The following is a 25,814-nucleotide window of genomic DNA, read 5'->3' as shown; positions in this document are numbered from 1 at the left end:
GAGAGAGAGAGAGAGAGAGAGAGAGAGAGTTTAAAATAGACTTGAAAATTGGAGTAGAAAAACAAGTATAGTGCATGGAGATGGAATTGGTGGAAAGCTAAATAAAGAAAGAGTTATCAAATGGGAAACAGCTGTCGACCATGGACAGTCCACAGGTTGACTCTTATTGACACACTTTGTAAACATCCACTTCTCATTCAACAATAAAATAAAATAAAATTCCACTATTGAATCTCTTTCTATATATATAATTTAATTAAAAGTATATACGTAACCTATTGCATATGCATCTTAGAAAAACGACACAAAAAATAATACGAAGAAAAACATTCCATTATAATTCTACATTAAAAGTATATGAAGCGTGAAGAAGAGCTTGTTCATTTCTTATATAATTATTACATGTACGACTCTTACAATGGTTTTTGTCTAAAATAATATTACAATGAATAAGGCCACCAATATGACAATGACAACCACACACAGTTATAATATATTTGAACAAAAAATGATATTAATTTATAAATATTTATGTGGTCTATTGTAATGCTCATTTACCACAATCACAAGATAATAAAACATATCTTCTTCTTTATTTTTTTTAATGATCAGAAATCATGCAAGAAAACCCTCTCAACTTTTTGGACTTTAACCAAAACAGAATAGCTTATTGGTTACTAAAACTCAAACCCCAAAGAATGGAAAAGATTGCTCTCTCTTTAGTGGTAATTCAACTGTATTTTAACATTTATATAAATAATACTCAAAATGGAATTGTACCCTCAAAGAAGTAACATGTACAAACTGTGTTTGAGGAAGAGGCTTTTAGGGTCCACACACACACACACACACACATATATATATATATATATTGAGCTGTGAGAATGATCAGGGGCATATTAGTAACTAACTAAGCATGCCCATGTTTGGTATTTATATATATATACACACGTCCATGACTCTTTCTTCATCTCTTTCAATCTCTCTCTCAACACACTCCTTAATAATTCTCTTGTTTCTCACTCCTCAAAAACTATATATATAGTATTTTGACGAACTAATAACTATATAAGCTAAGTGTAACTACAAATTAAGATGATGAAACAGTCGCATCTCACTGTGTTTCTCATCTTTTCACTCCTTATTTTCCTTTTTTGCTTCCACTCGGATGCTCGTTTTCTAGCTGGGGAAGTACAAGGTATTAATTGTAAACGTTAACTATTAACTGTAGTTTTTCTTTTAACATGATTGAATATTATTTCGTTATATATATATATATATATGTGCATGGTTTTGATTTTAATTACTTGAATATATATATTCCGGTTGGACAGGGTCAACAGTTGATAAAAAGGTGAATTATGATGAAGAGATTGTGAATGAAGAATCGTTTATCACAGCAACTAAAGATGATATTTTAGACGTAAGGCTTCGCTCTCTTCTATCGATCTCTGTTTATAAATATATGCAAGTAAATATAACTTTCAAGATCGCCTCTTTTTTCAGTTGATGGGATCAAAGGTATGTGATTACAAAGATGAAGAATGCCTGAAGAGAAGGATGATTGCTGAGGCTCACTTGGATTATATTTACACCCAACAACACAAGCCTTGATATATATATATATATATATATATATACATACATATTGAAAGTTACTCATATATATAAATATATATATAATAGAAATTTAAAGTACTTTCTCTAGCTATGATGTGTACAAGGATTTCAAGAACAAAATAAGCTGTATTATTATACTTATCTATCTATTAGGAATAAATAAGAGAATCGCATGTGTAACTATTACATCTGTACGAATACCATATTAATTAGCATGTTATTTTTCATTAATGAATTTTTGCTAAATATATAAATAGAAAGTATTTTATATAGTAATTTCGGCAAGTCCCATTTTATTTAAATAGTATCGTATATTGAGTAGTGTTTCTTGCTTAAAAAAAGACAAAAGGAAAGCGAAAGTAGTCGATTTCAGATGATGAATTATAGGGACATAATAATGCATTAATACAATTACCTCTCATTGGGAGAGGACTCACGTAGACCCTACTATTGGACCCACACGGGAGAAATAATAATGTGAAATATATAAATATATATATATAACATTTGAGTTCGTGCTTTGAGAATAGAATAATAAGTAAAAATGAGAACAAAAAGGAATTGTTCACAAACACTAGGAAAAGGAATGGGAATCTTTTATGGTACATTCCTTTCTTGCTCCCATCCCCACTTAATTTCTTCACCCCATCATAACTTTAGTGATCTAAAACCAAATATTCAGCTAAAAGTACCACAAAATTTAAAATAAATAAAGGGTTAAGATAATTTTAAAGCTGACATTAAAGTTGGGAATTTTTATTCATCTTTCTATGTTTGATAAACTATAAGAATTATATAAACAAATACATATCTATAAGAGAGAGAGAGAGAAATCTAAAAATACATGTATAAAACTAACGGAAAATTAAAACAAACAAGAAACGAAAATTTTCACAACAATCACAAATAGAGGAAAAAGAAACATGAAAAATAAGTACAACAATCACTAATTAATGTAATAATTCTGTGTATATTACAACGCTGATTCTGATTGACACATGTAACATGATAGACCAATATGGGAAGTCAATTTTACTTTCAAGTTAAATAATAATAACAAACCAATAAGCCTCTCATAGAGTTAATAAGAAAGCTCAGAACATAAAATAAAAAAGAGTTAATATAAATGACAAAAATGCAAGTGAAGACAAAAATGCAAGTGAAGAGAATATCAATTCTCAAACAACATATTTCATTACTGTCCCAATCATATATTTCTCATTATCCCAAAAACGTTGCAGCAAGAAAGCTTTTACTCAAGAAGCTCAACTAACAGAGGTAGTGTAATGTGATTAAACCAAAGCCAAAAATGAAATAGAAGTGTAAAGAAAGATAAATCTAGTCGCTGTTTTAGTGATACAGAGGCAGTTGTCAGTCACTGCTTTGCCGAAACGACATGTTCACAAACCGGTTTTCCTTGTTTTGCTATGCCTGGTAGGTATATGGTATCAATCAAGTGTAGTAGTCGCTTCAAAAGTGTAAGAAATGGGAAACGGAAAAGAGAATGAAAGACAGGAACATATCAACCACGTTAGAGAATAGAGAGACCTTCAATATACCAATCATCTTCCTTCATTGTGTAACTTTTCCATCTCATACTATGATTTAAAACAAAAGGAAAGATAAAAAGAACCAAAAAAATAAAAGGGAGTGAGAGCAAGAACATAAACAAAGAGCTCTCACCATTGTTCTGATCTGAGGCACAAAAAATTAGCATCTGACGACCATACAGATTTAAACTACAGAAATGAACCTGGATTCATTCACCCGATTCTGTCAGACTAGAAAAAAAGGTTCTCTCCATCTCAGAGCATTATACGTCCGGTTCCTGTTGAGAACAAAAGTAAAACCAACATTTCTTTAGAGCTAGAAAATCATTTGGTTCTTCAAATCAGGTACAAGAGTAGGAGCACATTACCATTTTGACACTGCTGACCAGTCCCAAATCAGGGAGTGAACTTTCTGATACACAATTTGCATGTACAATGGGACCCTCACTAGCGTTCTTGTTGTTACTTTCTAACTCACCAATCCCAGAAGGAATGATCATGTGCATTGCACCCTTGAACATCCATTCATCCTTTTCTTCACAATAGAAATCTTCAAAAATCTCACCACATAGAACACATACACATTGACTTTCATCTGCAGGAACCATTGGCTCATACTTGTCCACTGATTTCGCAATCTCAAATCCCAATGGAAATCCTACTCCAGTGACCCAGTCCCTTGAATTAACATACCACTTTCTTGATGCCTTGGTAGAATCATTAGCTTTTTTCAAATCATGCCACTCCAAGTGTCTATTCAATTGTTCTGGATGTTTGAGTTTTAGACTGCATATAGCACACCGGTGTTCAAAGCCATCAAGGAGTTCACTGACAACAGATGAATGAAATTCCCGGATCTTGTCTTGCTTAAACTCAAACCCTAGAAGATTCTTAATCTCCAAGTTGGTTGACTGGGGTTTCTCGGGTTTTGTGGACTGAGGATTGGCAACATGGGTACTGGAATCAGGTTCTGAGAGAGATACACCATCATCCTTGGTAGACAAAACAGGGGAAACTGAAACTGAGGACAATGGGACAGAGCTGGTGCTAGTAACGCTCCGGCTCTTCTTTTGAGTTTCAGCAGGAACTTCAGGTGGAATCACAGCAGGTGATTCTGTCTTTGATGCAGATATTAAACCCTTAGCAACTAAAGAACTAAGGAGGTTGGAAATTGGATCTGAGGCTTTCTTTGCAGCATTTGGAGCATTTTCTGATGCACCACCAGCAGGAGACGAAGACAGTGGTAGAACAGGTGAAATTGACGGCTGCTCTACCTTCTTTCTAGGTATCTTAGAGGATGCTGACAAGCCATCATAGGAGGAATGACCTAATGAAGATGTCAATGCAGCCCTGGACCCTGAGCTCATGACCTGAGTAGGAGTACGTCCAGTGGGAAGAGGAGGCTGACTTGCCTGTGATGGCAACTGCCCTGAGTCTTGAAATTTCAGGTTAGGTAGACTACTACTGGTAATTGAACTGTTCGAAAGAATTCCAGACTTCATAACAGCAGCCAGTAGACTAGCTGTACTTGAGTCTCCCAAAGTTTCTACAGTAAGAGGAGCATTCAAGTGGTCTGATGCAGATCTACTATTCGTTGAAGGAATCCCCGCAATAGAGGCCTGAGGTAGAGAAGATTTTTGAATTAGACCTAAAGGATCAGACTCTGTAGAATCTTCTACTTGCTGTGAAAAGGAAGTATGCCTCAGCGGAAAAGTGGGAAGTGAAGGAGAAGAAGCTTGTACATCATGGGGCAGTGATTTTGCCATTTTTCCCAGTCGAACACGGGAGGATGAGATGGGCAATGAATCCTGAGTATGTATGTTATGCACCCCTACATTCAACTGCCCTGAAAATACTTTAGAATCAGGATGACTAAGAGAATGTGCCTTTGTACGTTCTTGATCGGTTGAATTTTGTGATGGAAGGAGAGGATGGCGTGCAGTTAATGTAGGTGAGGGCGGCCGCTGTCTCAGTGATGACTGCCCAGACTTTAAAGATTGAAACCGTTGTTGTGTTAGTGCTCCAGAAGACCCTAAAACAGCATTTGTTGTGAAGCCAATGCTTGAACTTACAGGACGCGGCAGTCCATCAATTAATTGGGGTTCCTGCAACAACCACGGAGATGATATTCGGGGTCCAAGACCAGGTAGATCTTTATGTTCAACAGAAAGTGAATCAATAGAAGCCTCTTTATCACCCCTTGGTGTATACTCATGTACACTGTGTGGTTTATGGATGTGATCTTCAAACCCCTGCACATGGGAGGTCAACATTACTAGAGACAAATTCGTGAAAGAATGTGCAAATTTAAGATTAATTTGAATAGTAACAAAACAAACCTCTAATAAATAGAGTCAATCCCATAAAGAACATTAATAAATTTCTCGCTAAGGTATCTAGATCGTGTTGGGGTTTAATCAAAGAAAACTTACTGATTTGTCTGAATCATCAGAAGCTGAACAATCTTTTCTCAAATTACTAGAAATTCCAGATGCGCCATGGTCTGACAATCTAGAGTTCATATCATCCCACATGAACTCTTCTTCCTCAGAATTTTTCCAACTACTGCTAGACACCCCACCACTGCTTCTACTTACAATGTTTTGTGCTGGCTGAAGATTAGTGTTAACAACATTTGTAGATTTAGGAGCTGGGTAATTTGGAAATCCATGCTTGATACTGAAACTATTTCTTTGACCAGATACTGATTCAGCAAAGTTGCTACCATCTCCATGCCAAAGTTTATCATGTACTGGCTCAGAAACCCTCCCACCACCTCTTCCAATCCCCAAGCCTGAATTCCTTGAAAAATCAGAGCTATAGTCATAGTCTGCATACTCTGCACCAGTGCTCTTCTCATGAATACCCTCACTGGATGTACCTCTATTTGAACGCTGCGTATTCTGCAAGTTTACATCAAATCACAATAGCAGTAAGGAAAAAATAAACTGGATCAATTGCTTCACAGGACATACATGCAGTTTAACAGATGGATCAGCCCATGCTCGTCCAGTACTGATACTGGTTGCTCTGTCCATGTTCTCTGCATCCTCAATTGAGTTTGCAATAGACCCAGATACATCACTAGCCAGTCCTTTTGCCTTCATAAAAAAAAAAAAGAAAGAAAACCAGCAAACGAGAAAAATAAATTCCTTTAAAATTAACAACCATTATTAGTTATATTTATAGATACACATTTTATGTTATTGCTCCTATATCCATTCATTCTCAAAAATCAATTTTGATTGTCAGGGGGCAAGACAAGTTGATAGATGCAAGGTCCTGAATAAGAATCCAATCAAGGCACGGAGCCAAGTACTAAGTGTGCTTAAATCATTCAAAAAAAAAATATTGTAATGTAAAATTTTAAATAAAATAGCAATAAAACACCCCCTAAATTTGTTATACACAATTAGCCCCCTTGCTGGATTTTCTGGTTCCGTCACTGTTGCAATGAGCCACAAACTGCAATCTTTTTCTTCATTAGCAAGTATTTTAAAGATCATATTTCTATAAGTTTATATGTTATATGTCTCTTACATGATTATTTATCACAGTATAGAATCAACATATGTATAAATTAGTAAGAAAATTAGCAGATCATCAAAACTAAAATTTCTATTGGCAAGAAAACTGGAAGTTTATTTTTCATAAGTTGTAAGCTGCACTCGTCATCATATTGGGCTGTTCTACGCATTCATGTTATTCACAGCATGCTAATAATATATAATAACTTCACAACAACATCAGTAAATAAAAAAAAAGTGATGGAAATTATAATAACGCAACAAAGAGATATACAATAGATAGAAGTATAGAACCTCAATACCATAATTCCACAAGTAAAATGTCATTGCCATTAACACTGCTTACCCTATTTAGCTGCTGAAGACGCTGCCCTTCCAAGTATTTGGGATTGACATGAATGCTATTATGCAGTGGACGATTTGATTGTGAATCAGGCCTAGATGTTGCATTACCTGTAGAAGAACCATTTGCTGCAGGAACAAAACCAAGTTCTTTCTCAATCATCTGAAGTGTCTGAGAAGGGAAAACTCCTTTCCATGTCCCAAAAAGATGCCGCATACTCGTATGTACAGGAGGATCAACCTGCCTATATGCCTTGCAGAATACCTGGAAATGCGTTGAAAAAGGGAAAATGAAAACTAGAGAGTGATTACAAATAAAAGTGAAGCTATAGCAGCAGCAGATGAGCTAGCCAGGGAAGGTTGTTTATTTGGTAGGGAAGCAATTAATGGATGAGCAATAAATGCAAGAACAAAGGCTGCATATACCTAATCTTAATCTCAATTAGTAAAATTAAGACTTACATCACTCAGTATCAATAAGAAATTCGTTTTAGTTATTTATTCATAAGACTATATTTATATAATGAATAACTGACCAACTTAAATGCTATGAAAAAAACAGATAGTAAAAGCAGAGAAAAAATCTAACCTCAGGTAATTTGGCAGCAAAGTTTTTTATGTAATCCCTCCCAATATTCTTTACGATACTGTCTAAAAGATAAAGCGATGGTAGCTTTTGATCACTAGGGACCTGCACATTACTTCTCAAAATTAGATAATGTATATGTATACCAATCTTCTTCAAACAAATAAGCAAATGGGCCTAACACCAGAACTAAGAGGAAACAACAAAGGGAAGGTCTTTAGGAAATTGTTTTGCAGATAAAGATTTCGGGAGTGACCTTCATTCTTGTTTTTTAAGAAAGCACTAAAATGAATCGTAAGGTGCTAAAAGACAGTAGCCAAACATGCAATAAAAACATGATGAAGTGCTACATGAACATAAGAAGTATTGCCACTCCATCATAATGACATTAAGATAATAGATGAAACATGCTGCCATCTTTAATACTGACAACATACAAGCAAATACCCATCAGTCCTGCAGTTTAGTTGCTTTTGCAGAGCCAACGTAATAGCTTTTGGAAAGAAAAAGTTATACCATATGAGGTCTTTAAAGCTGTAGAGCTCAAACATGCAAGTTGGTCTCTTGAGGGAATAGAATATTACAGTTTAACAACATTTTATCGAAATCCAAAGCCTACTATAACAAAGTCAGCTCTTGCCCATGACAGAAACAGCTTTACCTCCAGATGAAGTTTGATCTTATATTATCAAAATGGAGAAAGTATACTGAGCTATCTGAACCAAAACTAAATAGTAGATTTTTCAGCTCTAGACGTGCTACAACCCAAGTTCTATGAACCCAAACAAGAAGAATAGCACCTTCTTCAACCAGAGGGAAAAGAAAACAACTCTAGAATTGCTGGAACTACTTTCAAGCTATTTGCAGGACAGATATGAGTACAATGGACTCACAAGGTTACGAGAAGGAACTCGTTATGCAACTATTTAGTATTTACCCTGAAAAAACCAATTAAATCAGCATTGCTTCGTCGTCGTCCCTCAATCAAGTCATTCGCAATCAACATAACAATCACACTAATAGCAACGCTTTGGTTTCTTGCTTGCACCAAGACTATATATACTTTCCGGACAGAGTAAGTTGATTCAGAAACCAAAACAAGCACTTCACATCCAAGATAGATTCCATTAATTTGAACTTAAACATGTACAAGACTACTACTTGTGTTGACTATATTATGGGACATAAGACACGCATCATAAATAAAACAACCTTTTCACACTACCACTACTTTTTCGTTGGTTTCTTTCATTTCCATTTCTATTGTACAATCAAAGAAATCAACACAACAAAACACCTACAACAGTGTAGAGCTGGATTCACCTCGAGAATGTTGTGGCATACAGTCCCAGCAATTGCCTTGGCAGCATGGAGATTCTCTCCGGCGATTATAGTCAGATTGGTAATTATGGGCTTCGAATTGAAAGTCAGTTCCGCAATCGCAGTCTTGTACTGGCTCACAAGCTCCTGATGTTGCTGTTGCTGCTGCTGATGCTGCGACAAAGGCTGTGGCTGATACCCTCCTCCGCCGCCGCTGCTGCCGCGACTTGAAACCAAAGGGTTGCTCCCAGTTGGTCTTTGCGGAAAAGCCCGGGTATTTGGATTCGAATTGAGACCTCCTCGCTCTGGTTCTTCATTTAATCGGGGTTTCTTCAAGCCTGGCTCCCTTGATCTATCGAAAGGTCTTCGAGAGCTTTCCATTTCCATTACCGTATATTACAAATCAAGATAACAAGAAACTCTAATCTAAATCTTCCATTACAGAATAGCTCAAAGAAAGGGAAAAAAATCCCAAATTCAATCTTGATAATATAGAAAATAAAACTACAATAACTTTACCCACAAGGGACTCTGAAATTTAACAGAATTAACAAATATATATAAGGGAAGAGAAATCAATAAATCCTAATTCCTAAGCGTACAAGAAGAAGTGTATAAAACCCTAATCTAATTACAGAGTATGAAACAGAAAAGAGAAAGAAAAAAGAAAATGGGTCAGAAGGTTAGGGCTTTAATAGTGAGGAAAAAAGGGGTAACGAGATTTAGCAGGGAGAAGGAGAAGTGCGGGCATTAGAGCTTTAATAGTGAAACTCGGTTCCGTTTAAGACAAAACCAAAACTTTCATGATTCGACCATTTGAGAACATACTTTTTTTTATCTTCTTTTTTTTTTCATTTTTTTTTGTAATATATTACATACAAATGGACGTTTGTTTAGATTTATTAATTATTTTTATTATATTTATATTAATATTATATAAATTTTGAAATAAATATTTTATTTTAATTAATTTATTTATTTATTTTTGTTTAAGTTTATATTTATTCTAATTTTTTAATTTGAATTTAGGAGTGACAACAAGAGATTATATATTATATGTTTAATATAATATTAAATATTATACGTAGATTTTAAAATTAAGTTTCTTACTAGTTTTTTTTTTTAAAAAAAAACAATTTATTGCTAATTAATTCACAGTAGATTATATTATATGTTTAATATGATATTATTCTAATAAGTGAGTAAGTTTAGTTAAATTTTATTTAAGTTATAAAATGTATGATTTTATTATTTTTAAATAATTATCATTGTAATGGTAAAATATCTCAAAAATATTTTATTTTAATTTTTTTAATTATTTATTTTATTTTATTTAAATTTAAGTGTTTACAAACTACCGTTACATATAAGAATATTCTGTTAAATATAAGAATATTCCGTTAAAATTAATATTAAAAAAAATAAAAAACCGTTAAAACCAATAATTTCGGTTATTTACACACTTATTATATAGAAAGGTATATAACTAAAATTAATCATCTATCTTTTGGGAGATTTGTTTTTTCGACAATTTTTTTTAAGAGAAATTTGACCCTTACAAATGCAATAAATTAAAATATATATTTCATGTTAAAGCATTTTAAATATATGCGTAAGTCTATTTTTGGACCAAAATACCCTATTCTTAAAACCAAATTAGATTTCTCTCACTCTCCTCACGCTCTCTCTCACTCCTCCTTGACACCCTCTCTTTCCTCCACTCCCCCTTAATGTTGTCTCTCTTTCCTCGACTCCCATGTGTTGCCATCTTTCTCTCCTCGACACCCTTTATCGCTCAACTCTGTCACTCTCACCCGACACTCACTATCTCTCCTCAGCATCGTCATTGTTGCCCAACTCCCATGCTTGCTCTCTTGTCAACTTTTCTCTCACTCAATATATATTTTCTAATCATTATTTTTTATTTTTCTCAAGGATTTCATATTATTCAACATTGCTATGGTTGTCAGTGTTTTCACCAAGTGACACGTGACATGCATTTAAGAGTAATTAAGTTTTCATGGAAGCCAATTAAGTCCCCTGGAGCTTGCTTTGAGCTCCACGGAAGGAAAGCCTTACCTCCAAGCATCGTTCACCACCACTGGAGGAGTATGTCCTCGTGGAAAGCTACTCCCCGAGGACCATATTTCCGGATGTTGCTCCAAATCATTAACAAGACCGTCTCTTCTACTCATGTCCTCCATGTCGGCGAGAATCATCATCCGGACCTAAAGTAGAGCTGCCAGGTGTCAAGCATAGTGACCCGGACTGTAATGCCCCAAATTTCCTAATAAGGTTTAGAACTTTGATTAGGAGGTCGGGAGGGCCATAATTGATTTATTATGATATTTAATGATCATATGCATGTTAATGTGAATTATATTATTATATGATGATAAATGATGCGTATGGGAGTATTTAAAATGATAAGGGCATTTTGGTAATTTGGCCTGTTGAGGGCATATTTGTAAATTGGGTGCATATTGTAATATGTGAATGAGATCTCATTATTATGGAGATATATTCGAGCTATGCGGCATGAGACGGTCATATATAATGGATTAGCGGTTTTGTCATAACGGGGTCAATTTTGGGGTAATAGAAATGTTTATTTGGTGATAGATTGAGAATATTTGAGATCAGGGTGAAATTCTGGAAGTTTTGACTATAGTGTCCCCGGGGGTGTTTTCGGGACCCCGAGCACAAGGTTTTATTTAAGGTTACTTAAGCTTGAAGTAGCTTGACAGATAAGAACATACGTTAGAAACTTCTCGTTCTCTCTCAAAACAGTCCGTTTTACCGTTTGAGCCTTTTTGAGGAAATCTTGAGTTCTAGGAGTCGGAATCAAGCGAGGGTCGAGGCATAGCGATCCTAGGAAAGATTAAAAGCTTCTTAACCGAAGGATTTGACGAGGAACAACCCAATCGAAGGTAATCTAAGTTTGAAGTTTTAAGTTTTTACAGTTTTAAAGCTTAGAATTGGACTTTGTTGATTGTTGAGTTTTTGGTCAGTTTGAGCTTTGGGTTTTGAGGGTTTTGGAGTATTGGGAAGCTTGGGAACTTTGATTTGATGATTGGGGAATGTTTGGGTATGTTTTTGGAGGATTTGGAGTGTTTAAAACACGTTTGGGAATGGCCCAGGGTTGGGGGCCGCGGCCCTGTTCTTGTGCGCCGCGGCCCTAGTTCGAAGAAGCAGGTGTCAGGAATTTGTCTTCGCTGGGCGCCGCGGCCCTTGATAGAGGGGGCTGCGGCCCTTGCCTCAGAGAACCCTGGGGGCCGCGGCCCAAGGTGCTAGGGCCGCAGCCCTTGCCCTGTTTTCGCCCCGTTTGCTCGTTTTGACCCCGGGAACTTAGTTATGGGCCTCGGGAGTGTCCCTACTACTTGGATTAGTTTGGATTGATCTCTTGGGGGCTAGATATTGGTGTGGAACCTTTGATTATCATGTTATTAATGGTGTTCCATATATGGTTATGATTAGGTGACCGCTAAGGACTTAAAGGTTGATCGTTCTCAAGGATCGTTCTTATATTGGTACTAGCTCGAATCTGAGGTAAGAAAACTGCACCCTGTGTATATGTGACATGCATGGCTATTATGGATGCATGTTGATTGATTATTGAGCATGACATGCATGGCTATTATGATGCATGTTGATTGGCTGTTGAGTATGACATGCATGGCTATGATTGATGCATGTTGGATGTTGGATGTGAATATTGTTAACGTAATGAATGCTTGGCAGTTTTGCCCATTTGCATATGAATATTATTGAGGCATGCTGGTTGGTTAAGTGTGATGCATGTGATGCATGATAAACATGTGATGAGGGCATGCCGTGAATGATGTATATGAGATTGGTCAGAGCTTGAGTCTCTGAGTTTGTGCATGATTATAATTATGCCAGCAACTGTTAAGTAAGCATGCTGAATGCCCTATTCTTGGTTAATTGGCATATGATACACATTGATAGCATTGCTTACCTGTGCATGGTACTGACTTATTAGTCAGGTTTGACAAAGGTGCTAGTATCAACTGTGAAGCTGTGGCTTATTAGTCAGGTTCGGCAGTGGTACTGGGCACTGGTCACGTTGAGCTGACTTATTAGTCAGGACGGCCTTAGCGTGTATCACGCAAGCCAACAAAGATTAGATCTAATCGACCACTAGCATTGAATGACTCAAGGAGCATTAATGCCTGACCGACCCAGAGGGTCGATGAACAAATAGAGCTTGGAGGCTAGTGGCTTACTTAGCAGCCACTCTCCCGCTAGAATCATGTGATGTGCACCCATTGGTTTGAAAGCTTTATGTTCAGTGTGATTATAATGATAATCATTTGATAATATATGTGAAAAGTATTATGTTTTCTTGCTGGGCTTCGGCTCACGGGTGCTATGTGGTGCAGGTAAAGGCAAGAGGAAGCTAGACCATCCTTGAGTTTGAGGGCTTAGGTGATGACGTGTACATATGCAGCTGCTCGTCCGTCACGGCCGAGGTTTAAAGTGGAACTAGGGTTGAACCCTGTTTTGCCGCTTAGAACGGCCTGTTGTAAATATTTTCTGTAATAAACTCTGAATTGTATTTTCGGGATCCCAATGTATATGTTAAACGTTCTAGTGAAACGTTATATCTTAACCAAAATGTTTAATCCCTAAACCGCTAATCATACTTAGATCACGATTTTGGCCAAATGACTCGATTAGCGAGTTTAGCACTATTTACAAGGCACACCGTAACGGTCCCAGGAGTTGGGGCGTTACACGGACCACAAGCAGCCATCTGACATTCATTGTTGCACAAATCATGGTGTCGATTCCGTACAAGCAGAATGTCTCACGACGCCATCTAACATGAGAAAACGTGACACTATCAGAAGTGTGTTACCCCATAAAGTAGTGGGTTGAAACCTCCTAATTGCGCCCACTGAGATACGCAAGGGCCCACAAGCATTATAAATGATGGAATTTACCATTTATTATACATTTTAAGCCTCCATTAACGGAGGATAATTGTTATTAGCTCTTATTAGGGAACTAATTACCCTAAGCCATCTATAAATAGAGCTAGGGCACACTTTGTAAAGGACTTTTGATTCACTTCTGGTTTTCAGAGCATTGCCAAAAGGATGCCTAAAAACCTCCATAGAAGCTTTACATTTGCAAGCTTCGAGCCTCCTAAATACAACTAACTCATGGAGCATGGTTAATTTATAACCTAAACCACATAAAATCTCATGTCTCAATCTTTATTTTTCTTTAAGCTTCATTTAATTAGTCGTTAGCGAAGATGCTAATTGTAACGCCCCAAACTCTAGGGACCGTTACGGTGTGCCTTGTAAACAGTGCTAAACTCGCTAACCAAGTCATTTGGCCAAAATCGTGAACTAAGTATGATTAGCGGTTTAGGGATTAAAACCTTGGTTAAGATGTAACGTTTCACTAGAACGTTTAATATATACATTGGGATCCCGAAAATACAATTTTAGAGTTTATTACAGAAAATATTTACAACAGGCCGTTCTAAGCGGCAAAACAAGGTTCAACCTTAGTTCCACTTTAAACCTCGGCCGTGGCGGATGAGCAGCTGCATATGTACACGTCATCACCTAAGCTCTCCAACTCAAGGATGGTCCAGCTTCCTCTTGCCTTTACCTGCACCACGTAGCACCCGTGAGCCAAAGCCCAGCAAGAAAACACAATAGAGCATGATATAATATCAACAGTGATCATAATAACCATTCGCGACTATCAGTCCAAGCAAGTAGGTGACAATAGCCAAAAGTCACAATAATGAGCATCGCTCCCTCTAGCCATGTGACGATAAGGTCACCAGGGCTTAATCGATAAGTGATTCTTTCTTAAGTTTGATTAGGACAGGTGCAAGGTGATTAGTCACCAACATAACCTTCCTCACGAATCTAGAGTCGAAACTATGGACAACGTCCCTTAGCCATGTGACAAACGGTCACCGGGGTCATATACCTTGGCTTAAATCATCTGGTCTTAGACCAGGCAAGTGCTTATAGTTCTCATTGATCTTCCGGTCGGACCAGCATTAATACCCCATATGAGTCATTCAATACCGACCTCGATTAGATCTAATCTTTATTTGGCCCGGCGTTCACAACGCACTGCCACCTCTGACCCTTGGGTCTGTAAAACACGACCAGTGCTTAGCCCGTGGTGAACTTAACTAATAAGTCACAGCTTCACAGATGGATCTGACACCATTGTCGATTCTGACTAATAAGTCAGCACCATACACAGGTAAGCCATGCCACCAAACATATATCACATGTCCAATATCCATAAACAAGGTATTCAGCATGCTTACTTAACAGATATTAGTACAATTAGGACTATGCATTAACACAGAGGCTCAAGCTCTGAACGATATCACACCCAGTATACAAAGCATGTCCTAATCACATGTTTCTTAGGCATCATATGCAATATATTCAACAATCCACCATGCACCAATAACAGCCATGCATGTCACGTTTAATAGCCAACCAACATGCATCAAGAATAGCCATGCATGTCATACATAATAATCAACCGACATGCATCAATAATAACCACGCATGTCATACTCATTAATCAACCAACATGCATCATAATAGCCATGCATGTCACATATACACAGGGTGCAGTTTTCTTACCTCAGATTCGAGCTAGAACGATTAAAAGAACGACCCTTGAGAACGATCAACTTTTAGTCCTTTAGCGGTCACCTAGTCATAACCAAATATAAGGTATCATCAATAAAAATGATCAACATAAGTTCCCAAATCAATATCTAGCCTCCGGGACATCAATCCCCACTTAACCGGGTACTAGGTACAACCCCGAGGCCTATGGCTTGAATCCCCAAGCTTAAAAACATGTTTTTGGTCAAAATGGCCTTAAGGGCCGCGACCCTCCCCTGCCGCGCCGCGCCCTCAAACAGAGAGGGCTCCCCTCTGCCAAACGCCAAGGACCGCGGCGCACCCCTGCTGCGCCGCGGTGCCCAGCCCAGATCAGCAATATGCCCACGCACGAACCAATTTTTCCCCTGTGCGACATCTTCTCAAACCAGTCCTTCAAACCTTCATCAAACCTCTTCCTAACATACAATTAAACCCCTAGACAACACCCATAACCTCCCCTCATCAAAACCCAATCTTATAGTCCATCAAAACCCCTTTGAATCCAAACTTCTAACAAGAATCAAAAGCTAAAAACCAAAGCTTGAAAATAGAGCACCACTTGAAGTAAGTGACTAGAACTCACCTTGGAACCTGTTTTGAGTTCCCATTAATGGTTGTAATAAGTCCCATAGCTGCCACCTTTGATTTCCTAGCTCAAAACCCCAAGATGGTCTCAAGAACACCAAAGAGAAGATGGTGAGGGATGGTGTACGGGTTGAAGAGGAGGAGAACTCTGTTTTGCCCTGTTCTTTCTACAGCCCCCCTAAGTCATATATATCCTTAGGGTCAAAAGACCATAATGCCCCTAAGCCAAATAAACCCCTCTAAAAGCTTCCGAGGGTAAAACCGTCATTTCCCGTTTATCTCGTTAATTATAATTAACGCTCTCTAATTCCCGCTATTCTTAATATTCCCAAATACCAATAAATCATATCTCATTACCCTTTAATTCCTGGTAATGCTCTAATCATTAAATTCACCCCGAGACTCTCCCCGAGCCCCGAACTTAAACCCGTTATGACTAGACCGAACACTAATATCTCATGATCGTCTCATGTCGATTAGCTCAAACCAATCCACCTTATAATGTGGCTATATTAATTAATCACAATCATGCACCCAAAATATACAATTACGCCCACAGTGGCCAAATTACCAAATTACCCTTATAATTAACATATGAGCTCATATGCCTGCATTCACCATCATATAATAATATAATCCACGTAAGCATGCATATAATCATTAAATACTATAATAAATCAATTATGGCCCTCCCGGCCTCCTAATCAAGGTCCTAAACCTTATTAGGAAATTTGGGACATTACACTAATCAACATTTTGGTGCTTTCATTGAGAGCTTGAAGAAAGCTTGAGTTGCAGCAATGGTAACCACAAGAAGAAATCTCTTTGCGACGCTCCCTCCACTGCCATTGTGGGAAGAGAACCAAGCTAACCACCTCCAGCAGCTAATCCAGAGGTGGCCCATGATGACTATTACGATGGTAATGATGGCTATGTCGGTGAGGATGGAGGAGAGTGAGTATTCTCAGTCGTACCAGACGGAGGAGCCACCAGAAGTGGTAGCCCTTAAAGGTCAAGTAGTCTCACAACAACAAGAAATAGAGGCTCGGAAGGGTAGCATCGCCGCCTTACAGAAAGTGGTTAACACCACGAAGGCCACTTTGGTGGCTTAAGAGCTGCAAGTGGATCCTCAAGGCGAAGTACCACCTAGGAAGTTAGATGGATGCCACCTGCACACCCAACTAGAGGGTCACTTGTGCAACCAGCGGGCATGCCTCCCGCACACCCTGCTGACGTGACACAAGAACAGTCAACTGACATGCCACTTGTGCACCTAGTTGGAGTACCACCCGTGCCTCCAGCTCGTGGAAAAGATAAGGCTAAGGCCCCCCAAAACCGGAAAATGACTCGTCGGGCTTCTGAGCCCATCGATGTCCTGATGAGGGCCAATGACCCCGAAGCTCACGAGGTTCGTGGAAACTGTTAGTCCAAAAATGTCTGCGGATCCCAAGGCCTTCCACCCAGGCACGTTGCAACTGATAGTGTCACGCTTGGAGGAGAAATTCCCTTTATGCCTCACCAGCCATGTGGAAACCCTAGGCGAGGAGCCTATAGAAGAGAAGTCTCCATGAATTGAGGACAACAAATAAGTATCTCAGTTAATAATGACTATGTAGAGTCAGATGGGGAGACAAAGGTAGGATTCTTCGAGGGCGGCTGCCACAAAAGTGTGTAGCCTGACTTGCGAGACAATCTAAATGCTCGCAAGAACAGGGTAGCTCCCAAAGACCTCTCCGGGAGATACCCACAACCAGACCTCCGAGACAATCTCAATTCTCGGAGACGAGAAGCCATGCCTGAACAGGGGCATACCCGGCACAAAGTGTCAACCACAACCCTCACCGCACGAAGTTGAAGAGCTTAAAAAAAAATGCTCAAGATGGCCAAGAGACAGGGCCAAGACTCCAATTCAGAGGATGGAGATGGGGGGTCATGTGCCCCACATATTGTCGAAGCCCCTTTACCTCAAGGCTTCAAGATGCTAGACATCCCTCCCTACACTGAAGTCACAAACCCTTCCGCTCATCTGTCCAAATTCAACAAATTGAGGTTTGTGCAATGTGTCTTTGAGGATGCCAGATGCCACTGCTTCCCGTTAACCTTCACTGGACCAGCTGAAGAGTTGTTTAAGAAATACAGATCGGGTTCCATCCAATCCTAGCACCAACTCGCCGCCGCCTTCCGAAGAGAATTCATAGCTGCTCGAAAGGTGCACTTCGAGGTCAATGTTTTGGCCAACATTAAGCAAGGGCCTTTCGAGACCCTTAAGGCATACATAAAACGCTTTAAAGAAGAAGTTGCAAGGGACAAGAGGGTCGACGATGGCCAACAGTTGATGGCTTTACAAGCTGGTATCCAACCAGGTTCTCCACTATGGGACGACATGCAGAGGCGCGGATGCCACAGGCTCGATGACTTCATTCGTCGGGCCTAGTAATATATACATTGGGAGGATGCCCATTTTGGAGCCTTCGGAGGACCAGTTTCCTTTCCAGCTCCTACAGTCCTTGTCGCCACAGCTCCGGGTTCCCAGTTCTCGCCTTACACTCTAGTGCAAACGAGTGTTATAAGCGCCCCGCAATACAATCTAGTTGTTCCTCAAGCAGGCTACAACACCACGCCCGCCAGGTATGGAGAAGCTCTCACTGGATTCAGTGCTTTTCAGCCTTCTTTCAGTGGTGGAACATCTGCTCTCGTCTAGTCAGTTGCACCCAGTGAGGACCTGAGCGGAAGCAAACACGTTAGAAAGAACAGAGGGAGTAAAAAGCCAAAGAGAATTGGCACTCTCGAGGAAAAATACACTCCTCAATACTCTGAGTACATAGACCTAGTTGGTACTCGTGAAAATATTTTCACATCCATGGAGCAATAGGTACACTAATGGAGGCCCTAGCCCATTCAGAGAGAAAGGGAGCGAAGGGACACTATGAAGTTTTGTAAGTTTCACAACGACATTGGACACCATACCAACGAATGCAGACAACTTCGTGATGAGATTGAGAATTTCATAAAGTTAGAGCATCTTCACCAGTATTCTAGGATTGGAGCACACCCAGCTCAGGCTCCGACCGGAGTTTAACCCCCACCTCAATAGGTGGCACCTCCACAAGCTTAAGGCCAAATGTCTCTACACCCAATGCCCCATGGACCACCTTCGGTCAACAAATGAGTAGGGACCATTTCAGGAGGGGCCCACTTGGGGGGCACGTCGAGGGGCTCACAGAACAGATATGCGAGAGCCCTTAACCATTATGATAAAGTGCTTGTTGTAACGTCCTCTTAATCCAGGACCGTTACACTGTGTAATTTAAATGGTGTTTAACTTGCTAAACGAGTCATTTGGGCTTAAATCGTGTAATCAAAACCAACCACAGGTTTAGGTACTAAACATTTAGGTCAAAATTCAACCATTTCATTAAAAGAGTTTGACTTCCATACATAGGGTCCCAACATAGTTTAAAAGGTTTACAAACCTAGAAATGTATACAAAAGCCGACCTAGGCGGCAAAATCAAGGTCCAACCCTAGTTCCAACTGATAACCTCGGTTGTGGCGAACGAGTAGGCCGCATATGTACACTCCACCCTTGAAGCTCTCCAACTCATGGCTGGTTCAACTTTTCCTTTCCTTTACGTGCACCATTTAGCACCCATGAGTCGAGGCCCAACAAGAAAACATAATCACGCTTATAAGTAGTACATTATCATATTACAGATCCATAACTAGCATGCCTAGCAGTAATAATTCTATGCATGCATGCAATCAATCCATATAGGTGACCTTAGAGTCACTCCAGGGCCTATTGCTTGATTCCTCATATAACTAGCCTTAGAGCTGGGCAAACTGGTCTGATGCTTAATGTTGACCCTGATTTTGGTCAACTGACACGGAGTCAGAAATGCTTGATGTGGACAAATACGTTGAAATGAATGTCATGACAAAAATAAAGAAAATAAGAATTTATAGTGGTTCGGCCCTAGAATCTGGTAATAACCTACGTCCACTTGAACTGTTATTGATATAAGATCCAAAGGAGTGATCAAAGAACTAGGGTTCAATGAGTTTCACAAACCTCTGAAGAACAATACAATATCTCGAATGTAACAGCTCTAATCTCAGATAATTCCAAAGCCAAAAGTCCCTTCCTTGAGCTCTCTTTCTCTATTTATAGGCTCAAGGAGGATTACATTAATTTGTTACAGATATTCTTTCCTAAATAATCGGATACTCAGGAAATCATGGGAGATAATTTCGGATATGGTTATAACTGCATAAGATTCTATCCAAATATAGTGAGTATACGACCAGGCTGGTCGTATATAAAGATTAAGCGCCACGCCATAGACATCTCTCTGGTCGATATACGAACAAGACTCCTGCCAGATGTCAGCCACGTGTATTTAAATATTTGCTATGTCATCCATGCCTGTTTTTTGGATAACATTTGCCCCCCAAGTTTGTTTAGTGCGACCAGCAATAAAGAAACTTTTAGGGAAACAACCGTTCATATGCCCCACGAAATCTGTCAGGATCCTCGTGCATTTTTGAAAACTGTGACATAATTATGTCTAATCAAGCCTCTTCAGTTGTCAAGAAAACAATTTGACGGCTTATACACTCCCCCACGTTTCGAAAATGGGAAAGTAATGATTGCCACTTTTTGCCATACCTCTGCCTCTATAAGTAACCTATTTTTCTTCCTTGTAATTTTTTACTCACCATTCTTATCAAGAACTTCAAGAACTTTGCTTTCAGAACCCAGAGCTTCGAAACCATCCAGACGTCCAGCCAAAGGTCTTTTCCGACTCGAAATTTCTATTTTTTGCCGAATCTCCACGCTTTTCCCAGGTATTTACTTCGTCTTTCAAACTTTTCATTATGCTTTGCATGCCGTTACTATACTCTGTGATTTGCTGCGTTCTTGAGTAGAAATTATGATGATTTTTGTATAAACCATCTGATGCTTGGTCAGAGAGTGTATTTCTGCTTTATATAAGTTAGGAACTAGTTTGATAGTAAGGATCATAGGCTTAGGGCGTAAGATCGACGTAAAAATTCAATCTTTAAGCTAGTTGAAAAAACTGGGTTTTTTCCCACCCTTTAGGAGTTGAAAAAGTTCCCTTTCAGAAAACATTTTATTTCTTTTTTGATCCGTTTTTCAAACTACTAGCACCAAACTTAGTGTAGGGGTAGGATGGTGCTGGTCAATAGACGCGAGCAACGTTATCCCAAATTCCCACGCTGCTTCACAGACTATGTGTCTTATCTCCTCCATTGTCTGTTTGCAGTTCATATGCAAGACCCTTGGGAAGGAGAAAGACCCATTGAAGACGACCTCCTGGCTCAATTGCTTGAAGGTGAAGAAAACCCATCTACTCTGATACCGGATATCCCTTTTTCTCGCCCTAGCCCAAACCTTCCTCCAGTCCCAACCCAGAGAATGGCTCGAACAAAAACAAAAGCTCAAAAAAGGAAAACCTCTAACTCCTCAGGCCAGCCTACTGCTGATGCACCCTCGACCAGTGGTCGAGGTGAATATGATCCTGACACCAATGTTCAAAGGCGTGCCCGTCCTCGACATCCTGATCAGCCGGATGTTGAGTGGCACGTTGTTCCCCAGAGTAAGGTGACGTTGCGGATGATCACCAACTACTTAAACAAATACAACCTGACGGGGGTGACCTTAGTCACACCTTCTATCGACCAGCGGGCCAACCTGCCAGGCGGAGCCTACAGCGCCTGGTCGAGGTTTCACATTGAGGCAGGTGCCACCCTGCCTCTTCACTCCTTTTTTCAGGGCGTTGCAAATTACTTCGGAGTAGCCCCCTTCCAAATCACCCCAAATGGATATAGAATGCTGGCCGCACTCTATATCCTTTATAAACTCAAAAAATGGCTAGTACCTACCCCCCACAAGGTCAACTTTCTTTTCGACCTTAAGTCTAACCCTAACCAAGAAGGGACGGGGTTCTTCCACCTTTGTCATCAAGAAACCGGGCACACTTTCTTGTTTGACACTACTCACATTTCCAATGCGGGGAGTAGGGGTGTTCATTGGATGACATCCAATGTTTTTAAGCCCATCCGATCCGATCCAATCATCCAATTGGATGTTGGATTTTTGGAACCGATCCGATCCAATCATCTTGAACCAACCGATCATATCCGATCCAATGGATGATTGGATCGGTTCGGTTCCATCCATTGGTTATCCATTGGATCGGATCGGATCCATCCGATCTTTTAAAACCTTTATTTAGGCTGATTTTTTTAAAAAAAATATTATTTCAATTATAAAAACACTAATTACTCATTCAAATAATAAAAATATTTTATGATTTAGAAGTTTACAACACAAATCTAATATAAAATTAAAAACATAAGTCTTAATAATTTGTAGGAATCCAACATAAAATTACAATAATAAATCATAATTAAATAAAAAGTTTAGTACATCAAATATAATATATGTAAACAGTAAATGTAATAAAATATAATATATTTTAACTTTAAAAAAAATATATAATATATTTTTTATATGAATATTAATTGGATGGTATTGGATCATTATTGGATTGGATCGGTCGGTTGGATCCATTGGATTTACATGTCATCCAAGAACCGACTGATCCAATATTGGATTTTTAAAAATGTCATCCGATCCAATCCATTCATAATTGGATATCCAATTTTTAGCGGTCGGTTGACATTGGATCGGTCGGTTTGGTATTGGATCGGATCGTTTCTGCACAGCCCTAGCGGGGAGGTACCACCATGAATACTTCCTTACTCCTGACTTAGTCGCAGACAACCTGGCCTTCACCCGAGGAGGTAAAAATTTGGTTTTTTGTCACTAGCTTCTTCACTTAGTGCTTTTCTGTCACAATGTCTTGACATTTCCGCTATGTTCCAGGCCCATGGTTACGTCCAATCCCCACTCCAGAGATGGAGTCAAGGGCAACACTCTTAGCGAGCATGCCAAATGCTGATAAGAGTGTCAAAAATTTAGTTACTGAGGTTAACCTTAGGCTGGTTGGCCTCTGGAGTTCCCAACCCACGACGAGTGAACCTTCGGCGGGCGAAGTCCAAGCCGAAGTGGAACCCAAGCAGCAACCCCAGGCGTCTCCTCTGCAGAGAAGACCAACTGGGGTTACGATCAGGGAACCTGCCGTCCCTCATCGAGCAGAGAAACCCTTGGTCCCCGAGGGCAAAGGAAAACAAAAGGCTGCTGAGCCTACCGAACTTTCTGACGATTCGTCGGACGAAAACGGTACAATAATCTCGCTTTTAAATCATTTGCCAATTCCCTCTCATCTATTCGATGGGGATGGCAACTTTAGGAATGCTCCCTCTTTAAACTCAGATTTCTTCCAGGAACTAGGTAGTTCAGTAAATAATGCTACGACCAGTAGTTGTAGCCCGGGTACTCTACTTGTAATCCTTTTACTTTTATTCTTTTATCCTGCATGGCCATTTAGTCTTATTGCTTGTGTTGGTTCCTTTGGTGCAGGTATTGTAATGACCCACTACTCTAGACTTCTTGGACCATTAACGAAACTATACATAAAACTTACATTTTTGCGAAAATACCATAATTTATCAGAAACTTGTAGAAACAAAGTTTACTTTCATAAAATAAGTAGGATATGGGTACCCATTGTCTTTAAAACAAAAAATAACTTAAAACCTAAAAAGAGTTACATAGAAAATGCGGAAAAATACATTTAAAACCATAAAAAAAACATAAACAAGACTACATCCTCGAATCGAATAACGCTCGGCCCCTTGACTCCATTCACCATCGATACACATCCTCTAAGCGTCACGAATCTTTCCACCTCTAAAGCTTATTTCCTGCACATAAATAGAAAGGAATGAGCCTAATGCCCAGCAAGGAAAAATCTAACACATAGTCATAAACATAAACATAATTTCATAATAACGTAAAGACATATCATAACACATAATTCACTTATTATAATGGCCATTATTACTTGGGGTCCCATAGACTAAACAAGCTTATGCCCATTAGATTAGTGGGGTCCTACCAGCTAAATAGGCATATGCCCACAATCTTTTTGGGGTCTTGTTAGTCAAATAGGGCATAAGCCCAAGCCTACAACAAACACATGCATAGCAAATTCATAACACATTCATAACATATCATAACATAACACATAAGATAACATAAACATAAACATATAGATTCTAGCCTATTTTCCTTACCAAAGTTACCGGGATAAAATGGACTGAGTTGGGACTTTTTGGAACACTCCTAAAACCATAATGAACAAGAGTGAGTCTAAAGAAAGGAGATGAAATGAAAGAGAATAGGAAGACTAAACCATTAAAAGAAAATATGCTTACCACAACTTAAGTGCTTAAGAACTTGGATTCCCTAACCAAAATAAGAATGAGGTTAGGAAATTGAGTAGAAGACTAAGAGAAAGGAAACATAATACAGAAAGGAACTAGAGTTTTGGTTACCTCAAAGATTTGCAAGATCAATCTAACCTCCACCGAAATACTATAGAACTCACTTCCCAAAGTGTTTGATAAGCTTATGATGTTTAAGCTTATAGTTTTCCCAAACCAGGTGTTTACACTCTCACACTCACTTAACACTAGCAGCTTCTGAACTTAGAGCAAAAGGTGAATAATGGCTGGGTACTAGGTCCTATTTATAGAGTTTGGAGATGAAAAGATCTTGATTTTACTTGAATAAAAATAATGGCTTTTTAGGTGAAAATCATTTGAATAATCGTTCAGCAGAGGCTGAAGACTCGTTCAAAAGATGCTGGACTTATGAAGAAGTTTGAATGGCTGAAAGGAAAAGAATTCAAAAACAATTGAACATATGCTGAAGGAGGCGATATATCGCCCCCTGTAGGCGATATATCGCCTGGGCCAGTATGCCCAAGGCGACCGTGCATCGATTCGTGTTTTCCGTATCTGCGTGCTGCGATATATCGCCCCCTATAGCTGCGATATATCGGCACACGCTGAATATTTAAACACGAAATTACACATTTTTAGCTAAGTTTGAATGGAGTAAACAGCCTTGACTAAGCCCTCAACGTACTCAAAGCTGCTGACTGACCCTATAACATTCAAACATTACTCCTTATTAGATTTAATCCTAAAAAATACTTAATCCTTAATCACCATTCATAACATGTGCTTAAAATCCTATTGGTTGATGTCTAAACCTTATAATATAATAAATATAACCCTTAATATCAGTCACTTTAATCAAACCTTAGGTTATACTTAATATTCTTAAACTATAGATTAAACTTAGAAAATCTATAAGTACTACTATGAGTGTCCAAATAATTCACGGTCTGAACCAAAAATCCATAGTAACAAAGATAATGCTATAAATACTATCATACTACTATCTATCTTAGCTAAGTAAATTTCTTGGACTCTACAATTCTCCCCTACTAAAAAGAATTTCGTCCTCGAAATTTACTTATCAAATAACTCCGGATACCGGCCTTGCATGTCCTCCTCCAACTCCCACGTTGCCTCGCATTCAGAACTATTGCTCCATAGGACTTTGACTATAGGAAAGCTCTTGGACCGTAACTACTTCA

The 25,814-nt window shown here is 38.9% G+C and overlaps 2 protein-coding genes across 4 annotated transcripts; one reads left to right on the top strand and one right to left on the bottom strand.

The window, feature by feature from the left end:
* Positions 1-981: 981 nt before the first annotated feature.
* On the top strand, positions 982-1,851 carry LOC133831288 (putative phytosulfokines 6). The gene is made up of 3 exons (XM_062261536.1): positions 982-1,198; positions 1,335-1,423; positions 1,507-1,851. Exons 1-3 carry the CDS (start codon positions 1,096-1,098, stop codon positions 1,612-1,614), a joined length of 300 nt encoding a protein of 99 aa, XP_062117520.1. The 5' UTR covers positions 982-1,095; the 3' UTR covers positions 1,615-1,851.
* Positions 1,852-2,774: 923 nt separating this feature from the next.
* LOC133831287 (uncharacterized) lies at positions 2,775-9,765 on the bottom strand. Of its 3 annotated transcripts, none has more exons than XM_062261533.1 (7): positions 8,949-9,765; positions 7,629-7,730; positions 7,044-7,304; positions 6,146-6,271; positions 5,603-6,073; positions 3,539-5,422; positions 2,775-3,448 (listed from the first exon to the last, which is right to left on the bottom strand). In XM_062261533.1, exons 1-7 carry the CDS (start codon positions 9,330-9,332, stop codon positions 3,434-3,436), a joined length of 3,243 nt encoding a protein of 1,080 aa, XP_062117517.1. In that variant the 5' UTR covers positions 9,333-9,765; the 3' UTR covers positions 2,775-3,433. The 3 variants fall into 3 exon arrangements, with proteins under 3 accessions (XP_062117517.1, XP_062117518.1, XP_062117519.1); XM_062261534.1 differs by having other exon boundaries at positions 5,603-6,064; XM_062261535.1 differs by lacking the exon at positions 6,146-6,271.
* Positions 9,766-25,814: the final 16,049 nt, after the last annotated feature.

This window comes from Humulus lupulus, chromosome 4 (genome assembly GCF_963169125.1).
Source record: "Humulus lupulus chromosome 4, drHumLupu1.1, whole genome shotgun sequence".
Taxonomy (NCBI): Eukaryota; Viridiplantae; Streptophyta; class Magnoliopsida; order Rosales; family Cannabaceae; genus Humulus; species Humulus lupulus.
Note: the sequence above shows the minus strand (reverse complement) of the source record. Positions and strands in the feature narration are given on the sequence as shown.

Excerpts from the sequence above, each read along its gene's own strand:
- LOC133831288 (XM_062261536.1), top strand. The coding sequence starts at position 1,096 with ATGATGAAACAGTCGCATCTCACTGTGTTTCTCATCTTTTCACTCCTT. Across the intron at positions 1,199-1,334 it reads TCTAGCTGGGGAAGTACAAG|GGTCAACAGTTGATAAAAAG; the intron begins GTATTAATTGTA and ends CCGGTTGGACAG. Across the intron at positions 1,424-1,506 it reads CTAAAGATGATATTTTAGAC|TTGATGGGATCAAAGGTATG; the intron begins GTAAGGCTTCGC and ends CTCTTTTTTCAG.
- LOC133831287 (XM_062261533.1), bottom strand. The coding sequence starts at position 9,332 with ATGGAAATGGAAAGCTCTCGAAGACCTTTCGATAGATCAAGGGAGCCA. Across the intron at positions 7,731-8,948 it reads TATGCCACAACATTCTCGAG|GTCCCTAGTGATCAAAAGCT; the intron begins GTGAATCCAGCT and ends AGTAATGTGCAG. Across the intron at positions 5,423-5,602 it reads CTGATGATTCAGACAAATCA|GGGTTTGAAGATCACATCCA; the intron begins GTAAGTTTTCTT and ends TCCCATGTGCAG.